Source organism: Trichoderma harzianum (assembly GCF_003025095.1).
Source record: "Trichoderma harzianum CBS 226.95 unplaced genomic scaffold M431scaffold_14, whole genome shotgun sequence".
NCBI lineage: Eukaryota > Fungi > Ascomycota > Sordariomycetes > Hypocreales > Hypocreaceae > Trichoderma > Trichoderma harzianum.
The window spans coordinates 1-16,413 of record NW_020209262.1 but is presented as its reverse complement, the minus strand read 5'-3'; the positions used below and the strand labels follow the sequence as shown (position 1 = coordinate 16,413).

Genomic DNA, 16,413 nt, shown 5'->3' with positions numbered 1-16,413 from the left:
AAAACATGCCTTCTATTTGCAGATGCCGTTGCCACCAATCAACAGCATCTCTTCTTCACCCTGGCTGGTAGCTATTTGCGCCCCCTCCTCCCAGATAAAATATGGACGCATACAAACCACCCGAAAAAATACCTCCGCATCACTTCTTGTCCCAAGCTCAAAAAAACCTCTATACATGTTTTGGTGGGGGGCTTCGTTGGTTAAGAAAAATTGAGCTTTTTTAACCCTTTAGTTGAGGCAAAAGAAAAGTTCAACAAAGGGGATTCTTGTTTTAATATTTTTTATACATGAATAAATTACAGGTTGTCAGTGAGGAGCTTGTTCATCTTGGCGATGCGGGCGGAGACGCTGAGGTCGATGGTTCGGTCGCCGACCTCGACAATGAGTCCACCAACAATCTCGGGGTTGACCTATAACATTGATTTGTGAGTTGGCGTTTTCAATAGAGGAGGAGAGGGGGCCAATGCCCTCTCCATGAGTAGAAGGATGTCAACGTACAGCGTTGGTGACCTTGAGCTTCTTGCCCTGGCCGACGTAGGAGGACTTGGCAACGGCAGTCTCCAGACGAGACAGAGTCTTAGGGTCAAGAGCCTATAGAGATTCGTGTTAGAATTATATTCATTCTTCTAGAGTATGCCATTGCGACACTATCGTGTCGTTAAAATGTCGAGACTTCAAATCCAAGGTAGACGCACCTGAGCGCTGGTAACAGTCATCTCAACCTCACCACGGGCAGCAGCAATGATCTGGCCAAACTTCTCAGTGACGCCCTTCAGGAGGCCCAGTCGGTTGTTCTCGGCGAGGGTGTCGAGGAAGTTCTTGAGGGTGGCGCCGCTGGCACCGGCCTGCTTGACGAGCTCGGCAACAATCGCAGACCTGTCGGCGGGGGTCAGGGTGGGAGCGGACAGGATTCTGCCCAGCTTGGCGTCCTTGTCGAGGATGCCGCCCAGCTTGGCGAGCTCTTTGGCGGTGGCATCGAGGGTGGAAGTCTTGGAGGCCGCGGTGTACTAAAATTGACGCAAGAGATTAGCCATCTGTTTCGTGGTTGGTGCCAATTCCTCCACGCCCGGAGCCGCAGCGCTCGGGAAAAGTACGCAATTGGCAGCTTTTGACATTCGTAACATCAATCAACACCATATTTCCATCGGGGAGAGGCGTACCAGAGCAGTGGCGTAGGTGCCATCGAGACCGAAGACGGCAATGGGAGCCTTGGGCTCGCTGGCGGCGGCGGCAGCAAAGGTCCGGACCGGAGCAACGCTGAGAGCGGCGGCACGCTGGGGGGCAGCGGCCCTGAGGGAGCGGAAGACTTGTCGCGACAGCATGGCGGCCGTGGAGGATTGGATGGCGTCGAAGGTGGTGAGAGACCGGCTTTCGTAGAGATCGCTTTTCGAGGTTGAGGTTCTCTGCGGCCGGCAATTTTGGATGTGGATGCCTTGCCGAGCGGGTGAGGCACCAACTTTTCTGATTACGTAACTGCGTTGATGAAATCGGCGACCCATAGATATACGGGATCCCGTAGGTACGTTTAATCTATACGGGTCCCGTACAAATTACCTAAGCAGTCCTGCTTATGCTACTATAACCTACTATAACAACCGCTATAACAACCGCTATAATAACCGCATAGGTCTAAAACTCACCGCTGCAGATGAGGATTCCAGTTAACGGACCGCTCTAGTCGACAATCTAGCAACACCTTCACTCCCTATGGTCGTTCCGGACTAGATTGCTCCCGGCGCTATAAATTATATATAAGGCGCTTTGAATCAGCCTCTTAAAAGCTTAATTTGGGCTATTTAAGCCTTGTATTTAAGCGTTGCGAATTTGCGTATCCTCTTCAAGCGCAAAGCTCAATTTGAGCTATTTGAGCTTTGCAGCTAATTATAGGGACGGCTTATCAAGCATACCCCGAGGCGCACAGAGCATACCCAAAGTGGGGCTTCTTGCCATTTACAGCTAGTTTTATTATATAAGCCTAAAGCCAACAATTTATTAAGTAGCTGTAAGTACCTATCGACAGAAGGAAAAGCGCACAAAGGATAAGCGCACAAGACCGTAAGGCGCCCAATAGATCCACGGGTCTATACAACCACACGGGACCCTTATGTAAGCAAACGCCCTCTGTAAGATTGCTATAATAGCTGCTGTTATAGCGCGGGAGCAATCTAGTCCGGAGCGACCGTAGGGAGCAAAGGTGTTGCTAGATTGTCGACCAGAGCGGTCTCTCAACTAAAATCCTCATCTGCAGCGGTGAGTTTTAGACCTGAGCGGCTGTTAAAGCGGTTGTTATAGCGGTTATTATAGCGGTGCGGGGCTGTTATAGCGGTCGTTATAGCGGTCTAGGTCATTATAGTGGTTCTTATAGCGGTCGTTATAGCGGGTGTTATAGCGGGTGTTGTTGACTAAGCAGCTATCCCGTGTGCGTGCGGCCCCGTGCGCCTATTGGGCGCCCCGTATAGATTAAACGTACGGGATCCCGTACACCTATGGGTCGCCGATGAAATCCGAGTACTACGTCCAAACAACAAATGCAGCACGAGAACCAGCTTCATCTTTTACTTCGGCAGTCTATCTGAACAAAGCCTTCTATTCAGTTAAACGTGCCCCGTTAGCACGCACTAACACCCAGCTCTTGTACTCCGCAGAAACCCTACCCTGCAGCCGCCGCATCTCAAACTCGGGCCAGATCTCTTAGATAGGTCACGGGCGCTAAGCAATACAACAACAACAACAACAACAACAACAACAACAACAACAACAACAACAACATCGGGCCGTATATCATCACCACCCTCACATCCACCAATTCGAACCATGGCTGGCAATGCACCCAATGCCGCAGCTCTGATCGAGTCCGCAAAGAAAGCTGCGGCTTTCCAAGCCGTTGAGGACCACCTCTCTCCCACTGACAAGTTCGTCGGGATTGGATCTGGCAGCACTGTCGTCTATGTGGTGGAAGCTATTGCGGCCAAGGGGCCAAGCTTTTCCGCCAACATGACGTTCATTCCCACAGGCAGCCAATCTAAGGGTCTGATTAGAGCAGCTGGATTGAGACTGTGCAACCTGGACGAGCGCCCTGTTGTGGACGGCGTGTCGGTTGCCTTGGACGTTGCCTTTGATGGTGCAGATGAGGTTGATGAGGATCTTAACCTCATCAAAGGAGGAGGTGCATGCCTCTTTCAAGAGAAGCTTGTCGCCGTAGCGGCTAAGAAGTTCATTGCAGTTGCGGGTGCGTCAATATCTTACTATCTACAATGATTTGTCCCGGGTCAACTAATATCTTGTATAGATTCTCGCAAGCAATCACCTCGGTTGTGCACCAAATGGAAAACTATCCCTATCGAGGTGCTCCCCCTTGCAGCACCGGATGTATTGAACCGTCTCAAAGCCATGGGCTCTCCTAACCCTGTTGTCCGTTCCGGCCTACCCAGCAAAGCCGGCGAGTGCGTGACTGACAATGGTATGTGGATCATCGACGCTCCTTTCCCGCCGCTGCTACTTCCCAAGGATCTGACGGCGGAGGTGGACGGCAACGGTAAGAACGGAGCTTGGGAAATCGGAAAGCTGGCCGAGGAGCTGGTAAAGCTTCCTGGAATTGTGGAGATTGGCCTCTTCCACGGATTTAATGGAGTTCAGGCTGTTGGTCTGGGTAAGGAATTCCAAGCACAGAAGCCGGTTGCAGCTTACTTTGGCACACCGAGCGGCCAGGTCCAGGTACAGAATGCAGCATAAGGGTACAACCGGGAGACTCTTGCTGGAGTTGTTGGATTTTAATATTTTTTGGTACTTATTTATCATACGGCTCGTCTAATTTAACTTCTTCTCGTGATGTATGAATTTACTCAATGAATTGTAAATCAAAGTGTCCAAGCCGCACCATCTTCCGGCCGCATACTAATTGTCCTTATGCCCTTTACCCGACTCTGCCCGATAGACCTAACACTATCGACTCAGGTCCTAATTCCCAAATCTACGATATCCTAACGCCTTGCCTTGCTCCCAATTAAGCATTACCGCAATTGTGCAGAGATTGACTAAACAGAAACACGAAAAGAAAGATGGAATGAAGCGTGAAGCAGCTCTCGATCAATCACTCTTCATCATACTATCAACGAGGTCTCCGAGAGGACCCCAGTAGTCCCGCCCGCTCGCCAAGCTATGCTCATCGATAAAAAGCACATACTGCTTGAAGCTGGTGTTGAGATGAGGTTCCAGCCCCAGCTCCCGGATTACCGGATAGTGGTGGCAGTAGATGTGCGCGTACACACGGTACATTCGCTTGAAGATCTGACGAATGAGAGTTGGGAAGGATTTCGGAAAAGGAACGCCTATGATTGTCGTCAGCAGTCATATCGAATAGCAAGTGTGATCACTCAAGACAGGCCACTTACCAATCTTGCTGGGCATGACGGATTCATTGTCGATGTTGGCTTGAACCCATGTCATCAGCTGTTCGATGTAGGCTGGTGCGGCCATCTTGGTCGGCCTCTTATAATTTTCGCTATCTTGCCAGAGATATTCAAACCTGACTTTGTTAGATTCGCTTCCAAGAGCTGTGACGCTTGTGGTGCGGATTTTATATCTTACTCATCCGTGGCCTTCATCTCAGGGCATGACTGTGGCGAGCAAAACTCGGTGATGGCACCGTAGAGAAGGTTGATCTGGTTGTAGAAATCCACCACTGGTGATGTCACGTTAGCCCTTCCATTTTTGCCTGGCAAGAATTGTGGACGGCAAACTCACTGTTGACTGCTAACCATTCGTTCTCATCCTCACCTTCGGGCAGCTTGACACACTTTCTCAAGCTGCCTCCTCCCAGGGTAGCTTCGGCATACTGCCTTAACTGATAACTGTTGACACCACCTTTTCCAGCGCGCGGGCGGAACTGATTTCTAGTCTTTTGGTTGCTGCTCAGAAATATTTCGCCATCAGCAAACACGGTATTCAACACAGGCTTGAGCGGGGGATCTTCGTAGATGGGTAATATGGTGCTGTCAGGCCGCTCCATCTTGGCGCGAGACCTGGGACTGAGATACTGAAATAGGGACAAGGGCATGTTGACGGCGGCGACGAAACTAAACGAACATACGAGTGAGGGTTGACTGACACTGTCTGCAGGAACTGAGCCATGGCGAGGCGAGGGTCGGGGTTTGGTCGTGATATTTGGCAAGCTAAGATACAATACGACGGTCTGCGTTCCATACCAACTGGTTAGCGGGGCAATGAATGGCATGTCAAGGATGGAGGAAGACAGCTCACGGAGCAAATGCTGCTGATGCAATGGAGCTGGCAGTCGGAGTAGCGCGCCCGGGGCTGGATGCCAGGCAATGCAAAGATGAAATGCTGGTAGAATGTAAAATGCTGATGTGATGCCGGGCAGCGAGTCGGAGAGTTTGGCGATGCGCTGACAGCCTGTTGCGGAAAGATATGTAGATAGACAGACTGATGTGGATAGAGAGATAGAGGGAGGCGGTGGTGTCGCATCCAGGGCGGCTCTGCTGTGTTTACAGCTTTCCTGATTGGTACTGATAATGTGGTTGCTGGGTGCACAGGGCAGTTTAGTACGTCAGAGGCTCTGTGAGGGCTCCCTTTAGCGGTTAGGAGTACTGTGTACCTTGATGGCGGGGCAATCCTTAGTGGCGATTGAGGAGGATCTGAGCGGCGACTAATGTACTAGGTACAGCTGGTAAAGGGGATGAACTGGTCATAGAGAGATGGGGGAGGTAAGAAGCTTGCATTAGGAGGACATTGACGATCATTAAGTCAACAAGCACCGTGCCAATTGTATAGTATTATATGTACCTATGTATATGGGTTCTGAAATAATTGAGATGGGTAGTATTTGCAATTGCTGATGTGCAGCTGTATTCGTTGTTGGTGACTGCCCATCAATGGAGGAACAAAAGCCAAGCGGATAATACCCGGTTTGCATGCTGTTGTTTGTGATGACCTAACCGGGAACAGATGACTTTTGTTTTATCAGATAACACGTTCAACTCCGATAAGCATATTCTCCTCTTTTACTCATGAGCCATCTATAAATTGAATGTTTGAGTTGTTGTCTATCTGCAAAAACCAACGGCTACGTCCAAAGAGCCAAATCGGTATTGAAAGGCTCTCTTGGGTATTCCCTGAAGAATATCCGGGTTACTCCGTATTCGTACATCCACTTGCAAGTATGAAAGTTACCAATGCTTCACAAAAACATCTTCACGTGGCAGTGCTGGTCCTAACAAAAATACGACTAGGCACTCATTTACTAGCTCATACAAATCCTAATTGATGTCGCAAGATATGCACCAGTCAAGGCCCCTGGACGCGGTTGTGGAGAATGGCTGCAAGACAGACCGCTCTGTCAGTGTGGGCTTGTGTCCATTGTGGACTGCCGACTGGAGAAGACGGATCGAAACAAGAAAGAAAAGCGAGACTGAAGGTTGTTAAAGACGGGCACGGGCTAATACAGATAGAGCACATGCATACAATGCAGCGGAACAGACAGACAGGCTGTTGAGACATAACTGAGCTGAGCTGGCTTACAACGGCTACTGTACCAGGATACTTCAACGGCTGCATATCACGACGCGATGCCGGGGCAACTCACCGCCCGCATCCAGACCAAACAATAAGCATCAGCCTCGATCGGTACCTGGCCAATTGACGCTGTTTTTAACCCTCAGGGCGGCTAACGACAGCGGATTGCGTGTGTTCCTGCGGCTCGACCGGGTTTCTCGTGTTCGCCGTGCAGCCAGATCGCCTGTTGCCGGGCCAACGCGCCACGCAAGCAATTTGTTTGGCTCGCCTTGCACAGCTGCAGCTGGTCCCACAGTGAGCATAGCATACCAGGACCAGCGACGCATGTCCCCATTCCCGCCTTTTAATCTTTATGCAGCTCAGCTCGGTTCGGTTTCTCAACTACATCCAACTTCTTCACGACCTCTTTGCCGGGTGTCGTGTTTTTCTTTCTTTCTAACAGAATCGAACCAGGTCGCGCACAGCTTCAACCGAGATACAGCCAATCCGCATGGTCGTGTCTCGACACCGCTCCTTGTCGCCCTTGGCTTGAAGATTGGTAGTGCAAGCTGTGGCCCGCGTCTAGCAGCATTCCAAAAGCTTAAGCCTAAAACACACGGCATTCCGCTGCATTACTTACAATGGACCGCCGTCCTCCCGGCTATAGTCTCCCGCCGTACGACGACGAGCTCGACTCGCCCACCGGCCATGGAGCCGCCGCCGTTAGATTGTTGACATCTGTGGAAGAGTCCCCAGACAGAAGCAGACCGTACGTAACACAAACGTCGCCAATGGCAACACCAACATTCCTAAATATGTCCTCTCCGTCCTCATCGACGTCGTCTTTGCAACCCAAGGACGCTTCGAAACACCAAGGATCCAACCCCGAGACGTCCACCATGGCTTTCGACGAGTGTCCAGGAGCCGCCTCGAGCTTGGAGACCAAGCAAGAGACGGAAATGCAAGCAGCAACCAAGGCGGATGCTCCTCTTCCTCCTCTTCCTCTCTCTTCTCCTTCTGTTCACAATCCCCTCCCCCCTCTTGACGTTGCTGTCCCCCCTCCCCTCTACATCAAACAGGTTCGCAAGAACAACAATGCAAAGTTGCACAGTCCAAGAAGTTTAGCGCTCAATGACTCCCCAAATCTTGCCGAGGCTCTGCCAACTATCCCGGAAGGACCAAGTGAACGCTCCCGGCGAAGAAGAGGGAGTCTATCAGCATCGGACCAACCACCAGTCCAACCAGTTCAACCACCCCCCCAACCAGCCGCGGTCGACGTTGTCGCAGCGGAACCCGTTATCAAAAAGATTAAGCCCACTGTTAGATGGAAGATCAAAAACTCACGCGATAGGCCTATTAGTATGCGATCGCCCCGGCCTCAATATACTCCCAGCGTCGCATCCACCCACACTCGGACTGGGTCAATTCTGGACGATGCTCCTAGGATTCCGCCGCCAGATGCGTCTTACATGTCCTACGACACCAGGGACCCTTCTCACAGGCCGTGGTCGCCAGCGTCCAGACTGACGGATTACTCTCGCCCTCCCGCGTCTCATGCCTCGTATGAACCCTCAGACATCAATGGCAGTCCCAGGCCAGGAACTCCGTCCTCTAGATATGGCGGCAGTCCGCGCCGGCCTCTCCCACCAGCTCCTCGCTTTGGCAACGCATCGCGCCAATCACAATTTACCGACGATATAACCGTCTCCATCCCCTTGGACCATCGCGAAGATGACGATGATGTCTTTGGCCCCGAGTCAGACCTGAGCGAATCTCGCCATTACGACAACTACGAGCACGAGCAGTATGATCACTATGACGAGGATGATAGGCACTATGGTGATGACCGCGACTCATACCACTCAGGCCAAGAGACATTGAGCGAGGAGCAGGAGTACTATGATAAATACGAGCACTATGGACCTGCGCCTGATGGAGCGCAAGAGAGGCGTGGTGTCCGCGCTCCGCAAATGGCTAAAAAGGAAGTCCCGCTCATCAACGGTGAGCTGGTCTTGGAGTGCAAGATTCCAACCATTCTCTACAGCTTTCTCCCGCGCCGAGACGAGGTCGAGTTCACTCACATGAGATACACTGCTGTGACGTGTGATCCCGATGACTTTGTCGACAGAGGCTACAAATTACGACAGAGTATTGGCCGGACGGCTCGAGAGACGGAGCTGTTCATTTGCGTCACCATGTATAACGAAGACGAGATTCTCTTTACCAGAACAATGTACGCCGTCATGAAGAACATTTCTCATTTCTGCTCTCGATCCCGATCTCGTACCTGGGGTGAAAACGGCTGGCAAAAAGTCGTCGTTTGCATCATCTCAGATGGTCGTGAGAAAATCCATCCACGCACACTCGACGCCTTGGCTGCCATGGGAGTCTACCAGCATGGCATTGCCAAAAACTTTGTCAACAACAGAGCCGTACAGGCACACGTCTACGAGTACACAACGCAAGTCTCGCTCGACTCGGACCTCAAATTCAAGGGTGCTGAAAAGGGCATTGTTCCGTGCCAAATCATCTTCTGCCTCAAAGAGAAGAACTCGCGCAAGCTCAACTCGCACCGTTGGTTCTTCAATGCATTTGGCAAGGCCTTGAACCCCAACGTTTGCATTCTGCTCGATGTGGGAACTCGTCCTGGTGGTACTTCGCTGTACCATCTCTGGAAGGCCTTTGACTTTGATTCCAACGTTGCCGGAGCTTGCGGTGAGATCAAGGCCATGAAGGGCAAATACGGATCATACCTGTTGAATCCTCTGGTTGCATCGCAAAACTTTGAATACAAGATGTCCAATATCCTGGACAAGCCCCTCGAATCTGTGTTTGGATACATCACCGTGTTGCCCGGTGCCCTCAGTGCCTACCGTTACCATGCGCTACAAAACGACGAGACTGGCCATGGACCGTTGAGCCAGTATTTCAAGGGTGAAACACTCCACGGTCAGCATGCGGATGTGTTTACAGCCAACATGTATCTGGCCGAAGATCGCATCCTTTGTTGGGAGCTCGTGGCCAAGCGAGGCGAGAGATGGGTGTTGAAATACGTCAAGGGTTGTCATGGAGAAACAGATGTTCCTGGTAAGTTATTTCTTGTGCTTCATCGCCCATCCTGGTTCTTCAAACTAACGTAACATTCCACAGACTCTGTTCCCGAGTTCATCTCCCAACGAAGAAGATGGCTGAACGGTGCCTTCTTTGCCGCCGTCTACTCCCTTGTCCAAATGCGACAAATTCTACAGACCGACCATACTCTTGCTCGCAAGGTCCTCTTGTACATTGAGTTTGTCTACCAATTTGTCCAGCTGCTCTTCACCTACTTCTCTCTCGCAAACTTCTATCTGGCTTTTTACTTCGTCGCTGGCGGTCTAGCGGATAAACGAGTTGATCCGTTTGGACACGGCATTGGAAACATCATATTCATTATCCTGAGATACACGTGTATCTTGCTTATCGCTATCCAATTCATCTTGTCTCTTGGAAATCGTCCACAAGGTGCGAGAAGACTCTATATGGGCAGTATGATTATCTACAGCATCATCATGGTTTACACGACTTTTGCCATCTTCTACATTGTCGTAAGGCAATTCACGGACAGTGACGGTGGTGTCTCGATCTCACTCGGTAACAACGTGTTTACGAATCTAATCGTCTCGTTGGCCTCGACGGTTGGTCTGTATTTTGCCATGTCGTTTTTATACCTCGATCCCTGGCACATGTTTACCTCGGCCGGCCAATATTTCCTTTTGCTGCCGAGCTATATCTGCACCCTGCAAGTTTACGCCTTTTGCAATACCCACGACGTCACTTGGGGTACAAAGGGCGACAATGTGATGAAGACGGATCTGGGTGGCGCTGTCGGCAAGGGTGAAACTGTCGAGCTTGAAATGCCCAGCGAGCAGCTTGATATTGATAGCGGATACGACGAGGCTCTGCGTAATCTTCGTGACCGCATCGAGGTTCCGGAGAAGCCCCCGAGCGAGTCTCAGCTGCAGGAAGATTACTACAAGAGCGTGCGAACGTACATGGTTGTCTCGTGGATGGTGCTCAACGCCATCCTCGCCATGGCTGTGTCCGAAGTGTACAGCGACAAGGGCATTGGCGACAACTTCTACCTTCGTTTCCTGCTCTGGAGCGTGGCGGGCTTGGCGTTGTTTCGTGCTATAGGATCAACCACGTTTGCCGTCATCAACCTCATCCACCTGATTGTTGAGGGCAGAATCCGCATGACGCTCAAGTTGCCAAGCTGGGCTGGCGGTATGGGCGAGAAGCTGAGCGAAACCATGAGCAGCGTGGGAAGCAGCATCACTAATACCCTTAGAACTTGATGCTGCTACTCCTTTTTCTTTGTTTTTTTCTTTTCCTAGACGTGTATGGATTTCCTTGCTTTGTTCTCCACGGCTAATAGGTTTATATTTCCTCCTCTGTGAAAAGAGAGGCGGGTAAGGAGGTTGTCTGTGTTGTTCCATTGGCTTACCTTTCTCCCTTCATACTTATAAGAGTGGTTACGGTCGACGTATACAAGCTGGAGAGAGTTATGATGATGGTCTGGTCTGGTTTGTCTTTCAGGGGTGAAGGGGGTTTCTAGGGATTGATGAGTTGCCTCTCTTTTGTCATGTGTTGAAGAGAGGCACAAACGTTTGTTCATGTCGATAACTCTGTATGATGTATGTCTTGTCTATAATGAGGTTTTGATGGCTACTTATTTTCATGATGATTGATTGCGGCATCACGGTACGCCTGAATGAAGCTAAGTAGGGACTTTTGCTTTCTGTCTGCAATGGAAGAAATAGATTGTGAGTGCCAGTACTGGCGAAAGTAAAGGGTCTCTTCCTAAGAGTAGGGTACTGCATTCTCTGTCTATGCCCACCGTGGCAGTGAAGCATCGTGAGAGCCGTAATTATCTTGGATTGACTGGGTTACCTGTTAGTTCTACAACTGAGGTAAGGTAGCTATTGCTATGCTGTCGTATAAGTACCTATGATTATACCAAAGACTAGAGATATATAGCTATAGTAGCAGATACTAGAAAAATGTAGTAATAGTAGCAAACGCTAGATTTAAATGTCAATAGTAGCAGAGAGTTATAGTTGGTGATTACTGTTGATGCTATTGATACTTAAGTAAGTAAATATAGCTCCTGCTCATGGAAGTTTGTAGGCAGTAACTACCTCTAATAATCGTGGTAGGAAAGCGTGAGATGACTTCCTTCTAGGAAGATCTTACATACATTCTCGCCCCTTCTATCATGATGTCCCTTACTTTTATTCCTTTCCACATCACTTTTCAGAATCTCTGCCTGCGTCTACTTCACCTTTTCACACGTGAAATGGCTACTCTTCTCCTCGCAAAACCCGACGTACATCATTAGGGCAGGAGATACCATTCAGCAAATGCAGATATCATTTGTCTCTCAGCCTCTTTGACAAATATAGATCAGAGAAGCTGACTAGATCTAGAATAGAAAACCAACGCCGCAGATTCAAGATAAACGACCAACGACACAGGTCTCACAACACCTACATGACCCATTCTATGTCACGATCAGATGCGTATTTTGCGCCGCCTCTCCACACAAAGAGTGGTCATATCCCAGGATTCCCCAAGTCACTGTTGAGCCTGTAGGTCACGGACAGTAAATACAAAATTCTCCTACTTTTGGCAAGTATTTGAATAATTCTTATGACTAGTTTCTTCGCCGTTTGAGATCCTCACCACTTTTGAAGTGCCTACGACCGGCAAGAGGCATGGCGAGGTTGTTGACTATTCCTTAACCTATGTGAGTTCTTAAGCTATAATTTGTTATCTTATAATTATATTGACTATATTATAGTGCTCCATTTGTTTATTACGGAATTGTATGCACTGGAGGCATATCTACCATAGCAGTGGCTATCCAATACTTCGCCAATTTAAAATAGAGTATTGCTATCTGGGTAGTGCTTTTTTACTATCCAGGTAGTATTCCTACCTAACTAAGCCTAATTAAGCCTAGGTTATTGTATACTAGCCTACTATATTAAAATATAATATTAAGTTATAGAAGTTAAGAATAGTATATAATAATTAAGTTATATTTTTATAATAAATAAAGCTATTATAAGATTTTATTAATTTAGTTATATAATTAAACTAACTTTTTTAATAATACTACTGCTTTTTTTAATAATTATAAAGTTACTATTATAGTTATTACTTTAGCTATAGTTATAGTCTTTTTATTATTATCCTTAAGTTTTTTTTCCTTTAGTATTTTTTATTAATTTAAATCTTTTTATAAATAATTATAAAATTTATTAATTACTTTTTTTTTAATTTTTACTATTATATAAATATAATAAATTAATAAATTAAAGTAATAAGATTTTTATAATAAAGTTAATAATAATAAAATTATTAAAATTAATAATAAGTTTATATTTATAAGCTTTTTATTATTTTATAATAAATATAATTAGCTTTATAAATTTTAAATAATATTTAAGTTTTAGATTTATCATAATAGTTTATTAAAGTTTTATAATATTAAATTAATAATTTTTATATAGAAAATTAAAAATAAACCCCTAAAGGCTTATTTAATTATTATTATAAATAAATAATTTTAATAATTAATAATTTATTAATTGAATATTAGAAGTTAGGTTAATAAAAGAAAATAAAGAAAAATAAGAGATAATTATAAGTAATTATATAATAAATATATAAACTTAAGGTAATAAAATAATTATATTTATTTTTACTTTTTTTAATTTTTTTTTTAAATTTTAAGTTTTTTATAATATTATTATTAAACTAAAGGCTTTATAACTTTTAATTTATATCTTTATAATATAATTAATATATAATTATATTTTTTTTAAATAAACTTTAATATATTTTTTTTTTTTTAAAATATTACGTTAATATTTTTAATAATATTTTTTTTTATTTTTATAATTAATTTTTTTTAAAAGTATTAATTATATAAAAACCTTAATATAATTTAAGTTTTATATTTATTTTATTTTTATTATAAATATATTATTATAGTAATTAATAGGGATATATAATATTTTTACTATAGATATATAACCTTATAAATATATAACTTTTCTCCCTTTATAATTAATTAAAAAAAAATATCTTTATAAGTACTTTTTAATATAGGTAGTAAGGCTAGCTACTTTAATATTAACTTTTATACTTAAGTATAAAGCCTTAGAAATTATATATTATAATAGTTTATAATTATTAAAGCCTATTTAAAGAGGGCGCAGTTACGCAACGGCCGCGCACCGGCCACGTTATAGAGGCATAAGCTAAGGGTTACAAAGCCCTTAGCTTAGTAATAATACTATAAAAAACCTAAAATTTAAAAAAGAAATTAAAAAAGGTAAAAATAAATATAATTATTTTACTACCTTAAGTTTATATATTTACTATATAGTTTCCATAATTATCCTTTATCCTTTTTTACTTTTTTTTATTAATTTAGCTTTTAATAAGTTTATTTCTTTACTTATAAAAAGTAAAGGAATTATTAAAAATAAAAATAATTATTAATAAAACTTATTTATATAAATTATAATTTAATAATTATAAAGCTGTAATTTTATAAACTTAATTATATATATAATTATAAACCTCTTTATAAGTAATTTTATAAATAAGTACTATAACTCTTTTTTAATAAAAAACCCTTAAGCTAAGTTAGCTTAAATCTTTTTTATTAAAGAAACTATAAAAATATATTATAGCTATAGTTAAAATATAAAAAAAAAAAAAAAAAAATTTAATACTTATAAGTAATTAAAAATAAAAAAACTTTATTTTTAATATTAGCTTTTTAAGTAAAAACCCTAAAGTAAAATTAAAATAAACCTACTTTAACTTATAAAAAAAAATCTAAATACTAACCCTTAAGTTTAAGGAATAAAATTAAATAAAGCTATAAATATACCTTATATATTTAAGTAACTAATTTAATTTTAAAAAAAACTAATTTAAAAAGAATATATATAAAATTTAATATATTAATAATTATTTTATAAAAAATATAAAGTATTAATAAACTTTATTTTAAATTAAAGAATATTAATATTTTTATATTAACTTTATATATAAATAGTATATAAAGTAATATAAAAATAATATTAATAATAAAATTACTTATATTTTTAATATAATTATATAATTAAACTACCTTTATTAATAAAAAGGTAAGTTATTTTAGGTTTTTATAAAAAAGTTTAAAATAATTTTTAATAAAATTTTAAAATAACTTTTTAATATTTTTTAAATTCTATAGCTAATTAATAAATACCTTTACTATATATAAAAAGAAATTATTAATTTTAAATTTTTTATAATATAATAAAAACTTTATAATATTAGGATTAAGGTAAAAGTAATAAACTAAAATAATTAAAATAAATTTTTAAATAATTAAAGTACTTAAGTATTAAAAAAATAATATAATTTATTTAAAATATAAAATACTTATTAGTAAAAAATATTTATAATTAACCTTAAATTTATTTATAATAATACTTTAATAAAATTAAATAAAAATAATAATAGCTTTATAATAAAATTAATTTATTAAAAATATAATAAAGCTTATTTTAGGAATACTTATATTATACTTAATTATATAAAGTATAAAAATTAATAATATATAATAAAGTATTATAATAATTTTATAAATAAAAAAAGATTTACTAAAGTAAACTTTATTTTAATTATAAAAAAAATATAAAAATATAATAAAAGTACTTTTACTTTATTAATATTTATTATTATAGTTAAAAAGTAAAACTTTATTTTTAAATAATAAACTAAAATAAAAATTAAAAATAAATAAGTAAAAGTAACCTTTATTTTAAATAAAAGTAGTAATATTAATATAATATATTAGTAATTTATATAACTAAAGAATATTCTACTATATAAAATAAACTTTACTTTATTTATAAAAAACTATAAAAGTAATATTTATAAAAAAATAATAAAATTATATAAAATAATAAATAATTAAAAAGTAATAAAAAGGTTTTAGGTTTTTTTTTTTATTATAGTAGACTTAAATTTAAGTATATTACTAAGGAAATTATAATATAAATTATTAAATATTTTTTTAAATTTTAAAAATAAAATATAGTATTATTATATTTTTATTAAAAACTTTAAAGTTATAACTTTAAAAAAATAAGTTTATAAATAAAATAAAAAAACTAAAGTATAAATAGTTTTAATATAAAGTAAATTAATAAAAAGTAAAAACTTAAAAATAAAATATACTTAATACTTACTTTACTTATATAAAAAGTATAAATAAGTATTAAAAAATAATAATAAAAAAAAATTAAAAAAACTTTCCTTTAAATATTATAAATATATAAAAGTTTTTAATAAAAAGGTTATAGTTAAATTTATACCCCTTAATAAACTAATATATATAATAAACCTTAAACCTAAGATAATACCTTTATAAGGATTAATTTACTCCTTTATAAATAATAAACTAAAAATCTTTAAAAAATACCTTTATAAAGTAAAATAAAAAAGATAAATTAAATAATTAAATAACTGTGACAAACCGGGTCCTATTGGCACTATAGGTTAGCTGTTTCTAAGGGATAAACCTTAGAGGGGTTCTATAGTTTATATTAGTAAAGCAATTAGGTCGGTAATAGGTAATTTTATTACCAGCTAGTAATATAAATAAAAGTAAATATCTATATTCTAATCTAATTATATTATAAACGCTATAATAATAACTAGCTATTTAAGTATTTTAATAAGTAATATAAAGTAAACTTATATATTTAGTTAACCTAGATTAGATTAATATATAAAATAGTAATCCTTTTCTAAATTAATAAATAATTTATTAATCTATTATTAAATTAAGAA

At 40.7% G+C, this 16,413-nt stretch overlaps 5 protein-coding genes across 5 annotated transcripts; 3 read left to right on the top strand and 2 right to left on the bottom strand.

Moving 5' to 3' along the window:
* Positions 1–79: 79 nt before the first annotated feature.
* Positions 80–1,462, bottom strand: M431DRAFT_511869 (hypothetical protein). The gene is made up of 4 exons (XM_024919752.1): positions 1,161–1,462; positions 696–1,007; positions 499–591; positions 80–410 (listed from the first exon to the last, which is right to left on the bottom strand). Exons 1-4 carry the CDS (start codon positions 1,320–1,322, stop codon positions 297–299), a joined length of 681 nt encoding a protein of 226 aa, XP_024769977.1. The 5' UTR covers positions 1,323–1,462; the 3' UTR covers positions 80–296.
* A 1,352-nt stretch (positions 1,463–2,814) lies between these two features.
* M431DRAFT_95521 (hypothetical protein) lies at positions 2,815–3,732 on the top strand (the record flags this gene model as incomplete). Its single annotated transcript, XM_024924713.1, has 2 exons — positions 2,815–3,229; positions 3,290–3,732. 2 exons carry the CDS (start codon positions 2,815–2,817, stop codon positions 3,730–3,732), a joined length of 858 nt encoding a protein of 285 aa, XP_024769976.1.
* Positions 3,733–4,086: 354 nt separating this feature from the next.
* On the bottom strand, positions 4,087–5,056 carry M431DRAFT_95124 (hypothetical protein; the record flags this gene model as incomplete). The annotated part of the gene is made up of 4 exons (XM_024924663.1): positions 4,087–4,328; positions 4,392–4,525; positions 4,588–4,681; positions 4,744–5,056. 4 exons carry the CDS (start codon positions 5,054–5,056, stop codon positions 4,087–4,089), a joined length of 783 nt encoding a protein of 260 aa, XP_024769975.1.
* Positions 5,057–7,151: 2,095 nt separating this feature from the next.
* Positions 7,152–7,691, top strand: M431DRAFT_69794 (hypothetical protein; the record flags this gene model as incomplete). The annotated part of the gene is made up of 1 exon (XM_024921795.1): positions 7,152–7,691. A coding segment is annotated over one exon (540 nt), but the record flags the coding sequence as incomplete, so codon positions are not given.
* A 180-nt stretch (positions 7,692–7,871) lies between these two features.
* M431DRAFT_95405 (glycosyltransferase family 2 protein) lies at positions 7,872–10,844 on the top strand (the record flags this gene model as incomplete). The annotated part of the gene is made up of 2 exons (XM_024924698.1): positions 7,872–9,597; positions 9,661–10,844. The coding sequence occupies 2 exons, from the start codon at positions 7,872–7,874 to the stop codon at positions 10,842–10,844; spliced, it is 2,910 nt and encodes a 969-aa protein (XP_024769973.1).
* Between the last annotated feature and the right edge of the window lie 5,569 nt (positions 10,845–16,413).

What these genes read in the sequence shown, in the direction of transcription:
- M431DRAFT_511869 (XM_024919752.1), bottom strand. Translation starts at nt 1,322, where the DNA reads ATGCTGTCGCGACAAGTCTTCCGCTCCCTCAGGGCCGCTGCCCCCCAG. An exon ending in TGACTGTTACCAGCGCTCAG is followed by an intron (nt 592 to 695) that starts GTGCGTCTACCT and finishes GAATCTCTATAG; the next exon opens with GCTCTTGACCCTAAGACTCT. An exon ending in AGCTCAAGGTCACCAACGCT is followed by an intron (nt 411 to 498) that starts GTACGTTGACAT and finishes TCAATGTTATAG; the next exon opens with GTCAACCCCGAGATTGTTGG.